The sequence below is a fragment of the Dendrobates tinctorius genome, unplaced genomic scaffold, assembly GCF_039654945.1.
Source record: "Dendrobates tinctorius isolate UK_male_01 unplaced genomic scaffold, ASM3965494v1 ptg000201l, whole genome shotgun sequence".
In the NCBI taxonomy this organism is placed as follows: domain Eukaryota; kingdom Metazoa; phylum Chordata; class Amphibia; order Anura; family Dendrobatidae; genus Dendrobates; species Dendrobates tinctorius.
The window spans coordinates 9176491-9190036 of NW_027361868.1; the positions used below are offsets into that span (position 1 = coordinate 9176491).

Sequence of the window (13546 nt, forward strand, 5' to 3'; positions counted from 1 at the left end):
TCACCCGAGCGCGACAGCTGCATAGAAATACAGGCTTTCAGACTAAAGTCGGGAGAACTGCTGGCCAGTCCGAGAATATGGATGCGATTCTGGTACGTGTTATACGGCCGTCTGACTGCGCCCTCAGGTGTACTAAATACTGCAATACTACAATACTAGAGGATGTAAACATAGTGATCCCTATAACAATTGAACAGCGTCAGGATCAATAAGTGTATATGACTAAACAAATTAATTATTTTATTCAAATCAATATTAAAAAAAAAAAAAAAACATGTACATAAAAATAGGATACCTCAAACCCATTAGCACACCAGATGGTCCGCTACAGCAATATTACAATATACAGGGGTATATGTGTATGGTCCGAATTATTGTTTTATACTTTCTTTCTAATTAGCAAGTCAAGAATTATATAATATAAATAACTTGATATATCGGTATTGAAGTAATATAAGGCATCCAATTAGAAGCCCTATTTCCATGACCCTGGAAGAAGCATTAGAGAAACGCGCGTCGGGGTCTGAAGTGTCACTGGGCACTGCATCGGTCTAGCAGCTCAAATACAGGTAATATGTATGGGGCAAGGGACTTCAGTGGACTATTATGAATTTTTTTTTTTTTTTTAATATGCAGAAAAAAAAGTAAATATCTTAATATATATATATCTATATACACACACACACACACATACTAATGTTGATGCAAAAATAAGCCAAACTATTGGAAGAAAAAGATGAACAAGAAATAAAAAAAATAAATAAAATTTCAACTCTTCCCCATGGTTTATCACTGAATTTAATTTATAGTAATGCAGTGATGGAAATTCAGAGCTCGATTTTCACCAAAATAAAATGAGAAAAACACGTGAATTTCACTGTGGATTTTTACATCAGTTGCACAGTGGAAAACTATGCAACAGAAATGTGTGCACCTCTACATCCTCCTGCAGAAAGTCCAATACATCGTAAGAAGAGAAAAAAAAAAAATATATATATATTTTTCAACATGGAAAGTTATGAAACTTTACAGATCACTTAGTAATGACGACAGATTCCATAATCAAGAAAAATAAATGGTATATAACTGGATTCTAGGCCGCTGCTGTCCGCTGTCTATTTACCTATATTGGTATTGTAACGCTCTTATTTGGAGTACTGATGCTCGCAGTGAAGGGGTCAGCACCTGTGTCTCTCTCCTCATTCACACGTCCGTGGAAAAAAATGGTGCCCATGTCACCAGCGTCCCGGGTCCATGTGTCACCGGCGTCCCGGGTCCATGCGTCACCGGCGCTCCGGGTCCATGTGTCACCGGCGCACCGGGTCCATGTGTCACCGGCGCACCGGGTCCATGTGTCACCGGCGCACCGGGTCCATGTGTCAGTGTTTGGTCAGTTTCTACCATCAGTGTTTTTCACGCATAAATAAATTGTAAAGGTTTGCAGAAGCTTTCTATTATTACAACGCCGCCATCGGTGTGCTGACCGGGGTTTTCACAGACCCATAGACTTGCAATGGCCCTTGTCATTCGTGATACTAGGAAAAAAAAGTGCCAGACATGTCTCTGATACATCGCAGTTCATTAAGATAAGAAACTGTGTTTAGTCTTGTAAATTTTAATAACTGATGTTGTATAAAAACAGAGGACAAAACAGAAAACGTGGAACCACTAGAGATCAGCACATTATCCCCTATCCTATGATACAAAACCTCTACCTCATCCATCCTCCAATAAAAATGATGTGACTCTGCGTATCTTCTCCAGTCTATACAGCAAAGCGACGATCGAGCTGTGTGAAACAGGGATTGTCAGATTAGGGTATGTGCACACAGTTTTTTAGTGGTGCGGATTTTGTAGTAAAATCTGCAGATAAATCCGCAGGACTAAAGTCCCGCGGTTTATCTGCGGTTTCACACCTCTACAATGGAGAAGGTGTGAACCCGCAGCGTTTCTGCACAAAAGAACTGACATGCTGCGGATTGTAAACTGCAGCAAAACCGCGCGGAAAAAACTGCAGCATGTGCACAGCGTTTTCTAGTTTACCATTGAAAACAATGGTACTGTACAGCGCAGCTAAATCTGCTGCGGACCCGCAGCAGAATCCGCACCGTGTGCACACAGCCTTATACCGTTGCTCCGTAGCCCGGGTGAGTTGGAAAACGTACCATGTTTAGGTTTATTGGACTTGGGGCGGGGGGGCCAAACCAAACTTTAGCAAGCAACTGCTCTCACTTTTGGGACCTCCTTTATGGCAGGGAATTGGAGTACCGTACTTATACAAAGTTCACTTTATTTGATCCAAGCCATAATCTATAGACAACCTTGACTTCGGGGACACGTTCCCATTAGTGATGAGCGATCCAAAAATGCTTGTGTGCTAATTGAGTGTCTTCGGCGTGCTCAAAAAATATGTTTGAGTCCCCGCGGCTGTTCAACAGCCACAACACATGCAGGGATTGCCTTACTGGCTCTCACTCTCTCACCACGTGCAGTCAGCTTTATGGGTTCTCGCTCCCCGCATGCGCTCAGCTTCCCAGGTGCGCTCAGCTTCCCAGGCCCTCGCTCGCCGAGCGCGCTCAGCTTTGTGGGCGCTCGCTCCCCGCATGTGCTGTTTCCCAGGTGCACTCAGCTTCGTGGGCCCTCGCTCGCCGTGCACGCTCAGCTTCGTGGGCCCTCGCTCGCCGTGCACGCTCAGCTTCGTGGGCCCTCGCTCGCCGTGCACGCTCAGCTTCGTGGGCCCTCGCTCGCCGTGCACGCTCAGCTTCGTGGGCCCTCGCTCGCCGTGCACGCTCAGCTTCGTGGGCCCTCGCTCGCCGTGCACGCTCAGCTTCGTGGGCCCTCGCTCGCAATCATTTATGCAGATTTGTGATGATGATCGTGAACGCTGCACGTCTTCATTTACAGAACTTCTGAGCCTTATCTGATGAAACCAGGAACAGGTTTTACAGGTTGCACTTTATGGACTTTCTTCTTCAATTCTTCCCGAGTAACTACAGAGCAGAATGCTAATTACCGCGCAGCTGCACTTCTGGACACGTCTGACATCGGAGGAGATGGAAGGCTCAGTAACTTTACAAGCGCTCAGCTTCCCGTATCACCGATCAGATTTCGTTGCTGCTTGGTGTCACTCAGCGTAGGGCCTCATTCACACACCACTGCCATCTGTGGTTTTCAGGGCCATCACTGGTACCTATGATATTCTATGGGGCCATTCACTCATACATGATATTTCTCGGACACGGCAGTTCACAGAAAGTGGCAGAGACATATCCGATATTAATCCAAAGGACAGATCAAAAATCAGCAATACGAGTCTGTGGGCCAACTAAAAAAAAATAAATCATCATTAGGATGACGTCCAAGTGCGGTTCTGATTTTCACGGACGTCACATGGAAGGTGGAGAAACTTTTTTTTTTTCCGGCTAGGACGTTATAAGGGTTAATGTTGACCATTGATTTCTCATTTGTTTTAACAAAATTTACAAAATCATATTTTTCTTCGGGACCACAAAACATCTGAAGTGACTTGGACGGGTCTATAGGACAGAAAATACCCAAAAGTTACACCTCTAAAATCTGCACCCCTCAAGGTGCTCAAAACCACATTCAGGACGTTTAACAACCTTTCAGGTGCTTCACATCTAACCTTTTTCACAAAAAAAAAATGTTCTTTTAGCCCCACATTTTGCATTTTCATGAGAAATTGCACCATGAAAATTATTATTCAATTTAGCCCGAGTACGATGCTACCCCATATGTGGGGGGACACTCAGGTTTGGGCGCACGGCAGGGCTCGGAAGGCAAGGAGCGCCATTTGACTTTTTGAATGCAAAATTTGCTGGAATCTTTAGCGAACGCCATGTTGGGTGTAGAGAGCCCCTGATGTGCCTAAACAGTGGAAACCCTCAATAAGCGACACCATTTTGGAAACTAGACACCTCAAGGAAAATAACTAGATGTGTGGTGAGCACCCTGAACCCCCACGTGCTTCACAAAAGTTTGTAACATAGAGCTGTAAAAAGAGAAAAATATTTTTCCCCACAAAAACGTTTTCCATACCAAATTTTTCTATTTTGACAAGGGTAAGAGGAGAAAATGTACCCCCAAAATTGTTGTGCAATTTTTCCTGCATAAGCAGATACCCCATATGTGGGGGGAAAACTACTGTTTGGGCGCACGGCAGGGCTGAGAAAGGAAGGAGTGACGTTGTGGGATGCACAGTTTGATGGCTTGGTCTGCGGGTGTCATGTCGCGTTTGGTGAGCCCCTGATGTGCCTGAACAGTGGAAACCCCCCCACAAGTCACCCTATTTTGGAAATTAGACATGTGATTAGCACCTTGAACTCACAGGTGCTTCATAGAATTTTACAATGATCTGTGAAAAAGAGAAATATATATATTTTTCCTACAAAAATGTTGTTTTAGCCCCAATTTTTCTTATTTTCACAAGGACAGCTGGAGAAATCGGATGCCAAAATCTGTTGTACAATTTCTCCCGACTTGACCGATACCCCACATGTGGTCAAAAACTAATTTTGGAGGCACAGTGCAAAGCTCAGGAGGATAGAAGTGCCATATTGGAGTGCAGATTTTGCTTGACAGGTTTGAGGGTGCCATGTTACATTAGCAGAACCCCTGAGGTGCCAGAACAGCAGAACCTCCTTTTACAAAGTGCACCTCTCAAAAATGAATGAATTCATCTAGAGGTACAGTCACATTGACACCACATGAGGGTCACAGAACTTTATACTTTTGGGCAATGAAGAAAAAATAATTACATTTTTATCACCAAAATTTATTAAACTTTAACAGATTTTACATTTTCGCACTGGGAAATGGGTAAAAATCTGCGTCATTATCAGGGCTGTGGAGTCGGTAAGCCAAACCTGCGACTCCGACTCCTCAATTTCCCTTACACGGACTCCGACTCCAACTCCGACTCCCACACATATTGCTTATATTTAAGTGAAAAATTTATTGTAGTACAATGTGAACCTCAGACATTTAATCATTTTTATGATCCAATAATCAAGATATTTAGATAGAACAGAATATATATTGGTGTACTACCCGGTTTTCATTCTTTTTGGTACAGATACGATATGGATAGACAGATATGGATAAATGGGTAGATAGAGCAGATTTCTAATCTGCTTTTGCTATTGAAAACATTATCTATGAGCTCAAAACCTTTCAGGTGATGCAGTTTTTTAAAAAGATGATCAGCTTTTGCAGCGGAAAAACGTAACCTCAAAAAACATAGGAAAACACTGTGTGTGAATGTAGCCTTAGATCAGGAATAGAACAGCCATTTATAGGACATTTCATAACTTTCCCAAACTCCTATGAAAAAATATTCAGCACATCCTGCATTGAATTACTGTACCCAATTTATTATATATTTTAGGAGTCGGTCCATTTTATACCGACTCCAACTCCACGAAAATGAGCACCGACTCCGACTCCACGACTCCGACTCCACAGCCCTGGTCATTATAAGGAATCATCACCCAGGGGTACCGTCTGAATTACGCATTTCAGAGATTTACATGGAAACCCCATTGTAAGCGCTCAGCACAGAGTGCAGGATAAATGTGTGCGAGCCTTACTGCGATCTTTGGGAGGCAGAGTAGTAAAATCAACAGCATGTGAAGAATTTGCTTTATTTTTTTTTATGTTTGGCTGCAGTCACACACAAAGACGCTTTTTGTAGCAAGAAGTTTTTGCATCACCACATTTTGAGAGCTATAAATTCCATATTACGGTCGACAGAGTCATGCGAGGTCTTGTTTATTTGCCGGATGAGTTTTCATTGGTACCATTTTCGCCACAGGACATTTTTTGATCGCTTGCCATTCCAATTTTTGGGAGGCAAATAAACACCAGCAATTCAGGAATCAGTTTTTTGTTTGTTTCTTTTTTTGGGGGTGGGGTGGGGTGGGGTGGCGTTTACATTGTTCCGCGCGTGGTTAATTTTTTTTTTTTTTTTAAACAGTGTTCACCTGAAGGGTTTAACCATTAGGACAGTTTTAGGTTGGGTCATTCAGGACGCGGCGATATCAAATGTATACTTTGTTTTACATAGATAAATGGATTTATTGGATTTTTTTGTTTTTTATTTTGTAATTTTTTTTAAAAAACTCCCCCCCCCTCCCACATTTTTTTTTTTTTTTACATTGTCCCTGATCGCTGATAGACTTCTTTCCCATTGCAGAGTCTATCAGAGAGGAAATCTTGCCAATATTCTCCTACTTCTTGGCAAGCAGAACATCTCAGCGGATACTGCAGCGCGCTGCACGGATAGCGGTCCAATCTCAGCCAAAAAGCCAGAAAATCAGAGGAATGTTTATTAGCCATAATGAGACTAAGATTCGTGTTCACAGACGGCGGCGTCTAATAAATCTACTGAATCTCGCTAGCTTTACCGCACATCACTGCGGGCAGTGGCCGGCTGCAGCCCAGGTGGGAAATATCCGGTCTCTCTACAGGGAGTTGGGTTTTCTGTGATGTCACATACAGGCGCCTCTCACAAAATCAGAAGATCATCAAAAAGTGAGTTTATTCCAGGACTTCATTACAAAAAGTGACTCTCCTATACTCTATAGAGTCATTACACACAGAGTGATCTCGGAGATTCACTTTTTGTATTGAAGAACTGAAATAATTCACGGTAACTTTTTGATATTCTAGTTTTGGGAGAAGCGATCCTGAGTTCAGGGTGGGAAACCACTGGACAATGGCTGGTGCAATGCATGCTGAGAAGTGAACGGAAAGGAAGTCCAAGCACCTACAGTGCTGGCAGTAGGATTTGCTCATTAACTTCCCTCTGCTCCAGCTTATAAATGGGGGTCCTGAATAATAAATCCTCTCCATTATGACCCTAAAAAAAAAAAAAACACAGACTGGCAACTGCTGCAAATCTCTTGGAAATAAGGCACAAAGCAAGAAATAAATCCCTTTAGTATTGGTAATGAGTAGAGACGTCAGAAACACCAGCAACATGTCAGCCGGCAACGCAAAAGCCTAAATCTACAGAGAACCGACAGCAAATGGTGCAAACAGCGGAGTATCTACGTTACCATCCAGCCGGACTACATGTACAATGGAAGCGGCATCTCCAGATAATGACTGTCACCACGGGTCAGACAGCTCCCGCTAAGGAAGGCGATATCTAGGATACCAGCACAACACAGGAGCCGGGGAGGGCGTCGGGTGGAGGAGCTGCAGGGCACAAGCACAGGCATTTCCCCAAAACTTTTCATCTGTTCACAGACTTCAGCGGAGGGAGAAAATGCCAGCAATGTATTTCTATTAGCGGGATCTGTAAAACTACAGGCTGATCACCAGCATGACAAATTGCTAACAGCAGAGAGCTTGTAAAAACGAGAAACTGCAAATTACTGCTTATTAAAAACCCTCTCTGATCTCAACACCGGAGGGATTTTATGGCTTACTGTTCATTTCTTAAATTATTGGCCACCCTGCAGCCTATCAGAGGTTCCTCGGCAAGCTGCGCGCGCCGTCCAGAGGCCTCCCCCCACCTCTGCGCGCGCACGCCGCACAGAGGCCTCCCCCCCACCTCTGCGCGCGCACGCCGTACAGAGGCCTCCCCCCCACCTCTGCACGCGCACGCCGTACAGAGGCCTCCCCCCCACCTCTGCACGCGCACGCCGTACAGAGGCCTCCCCCCCACCTCTGCACGCGCACGCCGTACAGAGGCCTCCCCCCCACCTCTGCACGCGCACGCCGTACAGAGGCCTCCCCCCCACCTCTGCACGCGCACGCCGTACAGAGGCCTCCCCCCCACCTCTGCACGCGCACGCCGTACAGAGGCCTCCCCCCCACCTCTGCACGCGCACGCCGTACAGAGGCCTCCCCCCCACCTCTGCACGCGCACGCCGTACAGAGGCCTCCCCCCCACCTCTGCACGCGCACGCCGTACAGAGGCCTCCCCCCCACCTCTGCACGCGCACGCCGTACAGAGGCCTCCCCCCCACCTCTGCACGCGCACGCCGTACAGAGGCCTCCCCCCCACCTCTGCACGCGCACGCCGTACAGAGGCCTCCCCCCCACCTCTGCACGCGCACGCCGTACAGAGGCCTCCCCCCCACCTCTGCACGCGCACGCCGTACAGAGGCCTCCCCCCCACCTCTGCACGCGCACGCCGTACAGAGGCCTCCCCCCCACCTCTGCACGCGCACGCCGTACAGAGGCCTCCCCCCCACCTCTGCACGCGCACGCCGTACAGAGGCCTCCCCCCCACCTCTGCACGCGCACGCCGTACAGAGGCCTCCCCCCCACCTCTGCACGCGCACGCCGTACAGAGGCCTCCCCCCCACCTCTGCACGCGCACGCCGTACAGAGGCCTCCCCCCCACCTCTGCACGCGCACGCCGTACAGAGGCCTCCCCCCCACCTCTGCACGCGCACGCCGTACAGAGGCCTCCCCCCCACCTCTGCACGCGCACGCCGTACAGAGGCCTCCCCCCCACCTCTGCACGCGCACGCCGTACAGAGGCCTCCCCCCCACCTCTGCACGCGCACGCCGTACAGAGGCCTCCCCCCCACCTCTGCACGCGCACGCCGTACAGAGGCCTCCCCCCCACCTCTGCACGCGCACGCCGTACAGAGGCCTCCCCCCACCTCTGCACGCGCACGCCGTACAGAGGCCTCCCCCCACCTCTGCACGCGCACGCCGTACAGAGGCCTCCCCCCACCTCTGCACGCGCACGCCGTACAGAGGCCTCCCCCCACCTCTGCACGCGCACGCCGTACAGAGGCCTCCCCCCACCTCTGCACGCGCACGCCGTACAGAGGCCTCCCCCCACCTCTGCACGCGCACGCCGTACAGAGGCCTCCCCCCACCTCTGCACGCGCACGCCGTACAGAGGCCTCCCCCCACCTCTGCACGCGCACACCGTACAGAGGCCTCCCCCCACCTCTGCACGCGCACACCGTACAGAGGCCTCCCCCCACCTCTGCACGCGCACACCGTACAGAGGCCTCCCCCCACCTCTGCACGCGCACACCGTACAGAGGCCTCCCCCCACCTCTGCACGCGCACACCGTACAGAGGCCTCCCCCCACCTCTGCACGCGCACACCGTACAGAGGCCTCCCCCCACCTCTGCACGCGCACACCGTACAGAGGCCTCCCCCCACCTCTGCACGCGCACACCGTACAGAGGCCTCCCCCCACCTCTGCACGCGCACACCGTACAGAGGCCTCCCCCCACCTCTGCACGCGCACACCGTACAGAGGCCTCCCCCCACCTCTGCACGCGCACACCGTACAGAGGCCTCCCCCCACCTCTGCACGCGCACACCGTACAGAGGCCTCCCCCCACCTCTGCACGCGCGCATTATACAGAGGCCTCCCCCCACCTCTGCACGCGCGCATTATACAGAGGCCTCCCCCCACCTCTGCACGCGCACACCGTACAGAGGCCTCCCCCCACCTCTGCACGCGCACACCGTACAGAGGCCTCCCCCCACCTCTGCACGCGCACACCGTACAGAGGCCTCCCCCCACCTCTGCACGCGCACACCGTACAGAGGCCTCCCCCCACCTCTGCACGCGCACACCGTACAGAGGCCTCCCCCCACCTCTGCACGCGCACACCGTACAGAGGCCTCCCCCCACCTCTGCACGCGCACACCGTACAGAGGCCTCCCCCCACCTCTGCACGCGCACACCGTACAGAGGGCTACCCCCACCTCTGCACGCGCACACCGTACAGAGGGCTACCCCCACCTCTGCACGCGCGCATTATACAGAGGGCTACCCCCACCTCTGCACGCGCGCATTATACAGAGGCCTCCCCCCACCTCTGCACGCGCACACCGTACAGAGGCCTCCCCCCACCTCTGCGCACACACCATCCACGAGCGCCCAATTCGGGCCAGTGGTGCAACAATGATCAGAGCTGTATCATCAGGAGCACAACTCCCCGAGAAGACGGGAGTCTTCTTAGAGCAGTGTGCTACTTAAGATTTGACAACCCTCCCCCCACCCTTAAATTAACAAGACACTGATGGAACAGGGGTCCGCATCCAATGACCGCTGGGAATTGAAGTGTTGCAGTTAGCTCGAGAGCCACAAGTTAAAGATCCCAGCTGTAAATCTTAAAGGGGTTTTCTAGAATTATGATATTGATGACCTATCCTTGGGATGGGTTAGCAAAATCAGATCAGTGGTGGTCCGACACACGACCCCCCCCCGCCGACCAGCTGTATTTAACTGGATGCAAGGAATATGCAGAGCTGGAATAGCAGTGCGCCATACATTTTGCAGGGATAAGTCACCACTCTCCCCATTGAAAAACATGCACACTCAGCTGAACAGAGCGTGCATGCTAACATCTGGTGGAATCAGGTTAAACAATCTAAAAAGTTGGGCACAATTACTTTCCAAGCAAGATGGCTCCTGGGATCTCTCACCCTGGGCAGGGGAGATGCAGCCTGCGTACCGCAGCGTGTGAGTGGCAGCAGTGACACATCCTCCCGACATCTTCTCCGGCTGGAGCTGCATGTACGGACACATAATACATGCCAGAGATAGCAGCGCGCAGGACCGCCGCGCCAGACGTGGAGAGCGGGAAGGAGCCTCACTACACGTCTGATCTTACAGCACCGGGATCCATAGAGAAAGGAAGATGCTTCAGGCAACGCCAGCTATTATTTTATGGGGAGGGGGGTGCTTCCTGAGCACGTGGACATTTTTTTTTCTTACTGCCGGCAAGATTTTTATTTGCTTTTTCAACCTTTTTATTGTGGCATTTTCATTATTTTTTTGCACTCTGTTAAATGAAAAAAAAAAAAACCTCGAGGCTTTGGAGCTGACAAAACGCTTAAAAAGACGCCTGAAAAATGGTGTTACTCACTTCTTTTAAACAATTGGCGCCTTTGGGAAACATAAAACAGTTACAATACTGAACATATTAACAGAAAGTCATTTTTGGGGGGGGGGGGGGGGGTGGTTTCTTTTGAGCACTTAGTTATCGTCTTACAAAGCGGAATCCACCAGAAAAGGAAGAAAAAAAAAATAGACGATATCGTGTGCACACTACTGTTACCTGCATCCGAGAAAAAAGGTCTAAGGGGCTGGGTCAGCGGCTCGATCGGGGGCTCGGTCAGGGGCTCGTAGGTGGAGAAAGTTTTGTCAGTCCATGAAAATTTGGAAAGTATCAGAGGTTATCCGAGTGCGGTCTGATGTTTTTCACGGACCCATTGACTTGCATTGCCAATTTTGATCCGACTGGTCTGAGAAAAAAAATAAATAAAAAATTTGAACATGTGCACAGCTCGATGGAATATCATGGGTACGAGCGCTACCTGTCAAAATTAAGGATAGCGCTCGTCTGATATAATCAGTCGTGTGCATGGGCCCTTAGAGATAAGCGATTGGAGCAGACGTCTGGCTGCGCCTCTCTCGGAGAACACACGATGCCAATCGCTCCTGTGTACAGGAGAGACGGCCGAGAGCTGCCAGCCGCACGATCAGCCGAACCATGGCTTGGCCATAGCGTGTAAGGGGCGACTCTGATCCGGTGTGCACAGGGGTCTATATAACGCTGCTCTTTCGCCAGTCTCAGGCCGTGGCAGCCGGACGTGGGAAGTTCAATTGTAAGTAACATCCTGTTCTAGGAGTTATCAATGACCAGACTAAATAAATATAAAAAAGAAAGAAAAAAAAAAAAAGATAACCCGCAGAGACGGAGATCACCTGACGACTAACACATCACCAAACACCCGCCCCAGGCCGCCAAACAAACTCCAATTTGTACCAGCTACTTAACTCTTTACGGCATGATTGTCATTGAGATAGCAGAAGATTGGATGGTAAATACTTGTTACTACACACTGCCATTAGCAGATGGTGCGAGCCCCCCAGGGCTATGACCCCATATCACAGGTCAAGCTCAGGCCTTACAACAAGCAGAGCATGGAGAGAGGGATGCAAGCAGCTCCGGACACCTATGGTATCTGGCGCCGAAACTAAAACGTGTGCACACAGCCTAAGAGTGAATTGGGCCTCTTTAGGGCGTATGCCAGGTTTTATCACTTTTTATTTGCACTTTTTTTATCTTTGGAGTTCCTACACCAAAAAACAAATACTGGAGGTTTGTTTATTTGTTTTTTTTAAATTTAGCGTTTACTTTGTGCCCTAAACAGATTTTGATGGTTCAGACTTTCACATACAGTATATAGTGAAAGTCACGGTCTCTTATGAAGCTCAGCTTCTGGTCATCACAGGAGCATCAATATGGGGGGGGGGGGGCGCATTAGATTAAGCAGGCTCCCCCCCACCCCGGTTGCCATGACATCCCACTGGCATCCTGCGGTCACGGCATAAGGGTGCGTGACGGATGCACACTGGGTCACGCGATTTTTAAATGGTTAAATCAGTAGCGACAGGAGCCAGCTCAGGTCGCTGCTGATCCTTGCCCCATGTTACGATCTGTCGATTGGCGACACTCCTGAAAAAAAAATTCAACTTATCTTCTGCAAGTTCCTAAGGAATTTGATGTCTCGCCTGCAAGTGAACAAGTTCCCCCCCTCCACAGGTGTCATACATGAACTGCACTTCCCACACACACCACCAGGTGGCTCCTCACACTCCACACTTGCCTGCACTTCCTCCACCAGAACAGCAGAGGGCGCAGTTTTCGGGCCCCTGACACCAGCGGCTGCACCAGCAGGGGGCGCTCTCCAGCTCTGCCCCTACAGCCCTGCCCGGCCGGTGGGGGAGCCGCGGCGGCGCACACGGTGGGGAGGACGGTTACCTTTGAGCGGGGGCAGCGGGGACAGCTCCACCAGCGCCCCCTGTCCGCGGAACTGGGACGAGCCCTGCGACCTTTTCTGCCTCTGCGCCTTCCGGACGGACTTCCGCGTGAACCCGTCCACTTTCTCCGCGGCGGAGATCGCCGACATTTCGAAAGCGCCCAAGTAATCCGGGCGCGCGCTGCCCGCGGGCGGTAACTCCTCCGGCTCCCCCTCCGCTCTAGCTCCTCTCGCTCGGACTTTTCTCCGTCATCTTCTCCCCCGGGGGGGTAAGAAGAAGTTTCGCTCGGCTGCAGGGACTCTGCCGGAAGAAGCCGGAGAGAAACCTGTGGCGGTAACCAGTCGGTAACTGCTGCCTGCACCGAGCGCCGGAAGGTGACTGACAGCCCGCTCAGCCAATAGGAACGCCTGAAGAGCCGTGACGCGGTCAAGGAAGGTTCCTTTTTCTACCAGCAGGGGGCAGCCGAGCGCAGTGAACGGTCGGGGAGAGGGCGGGACGTTAGGATTGACGTCGTAAGTGGCACGAAACTATGGGAGAAATCTATCGTCGTCATGGAGATACGGACGGAGCGTGATTGACAGCGGCGGCGGCCAATGAATGACGCGTTTGTGAGCTTATGGACCAATCATATGCGTGGATGAGAGATCAATGAATGGAGAAAATCTTTGACAGGAAAATCCACGTGTGTCCCCTGACTGCAGATCCACCAACATCTCCTGGAAGGCTTGTGGAGAGGGGCGCAGCGCAGGAGGCGAAGGCTTGTG

The 13546-nt window shown here is 50.5% G+C and overlaps 1 protein-coding gene across 2 annotated transcripts in view; it reads right to left on the bottom strand.

Moving 5' to 3' along the window:
• Positions 1-13171, bottom strand: part of PPP2R5A (protein phosphatase 2 regulatory subunit B'alpha) — an 81773-nt gene extending 68602 nt beyond the window's left edge. The window contains exon 1 of one of the 2 annotated variants that reach the window (XM_073553389.1): positions 12784-13171. In XM_073553389.1, coding sequence (XP_073409490.1) covers positions 12784-12931 — 148 coding nt within the window. In that variant the 5' untranslated portion in view covers positions 12932-13171. Of the gene's footprint in view, positions 1-12628; positions 12650-12783 lie in introns of those variants that run through there. The other variant, XM_073553390.1, reaches the window with a different exon arrangement.
• Positions 13172-13546: the final 375 nt, after the last annotated feature.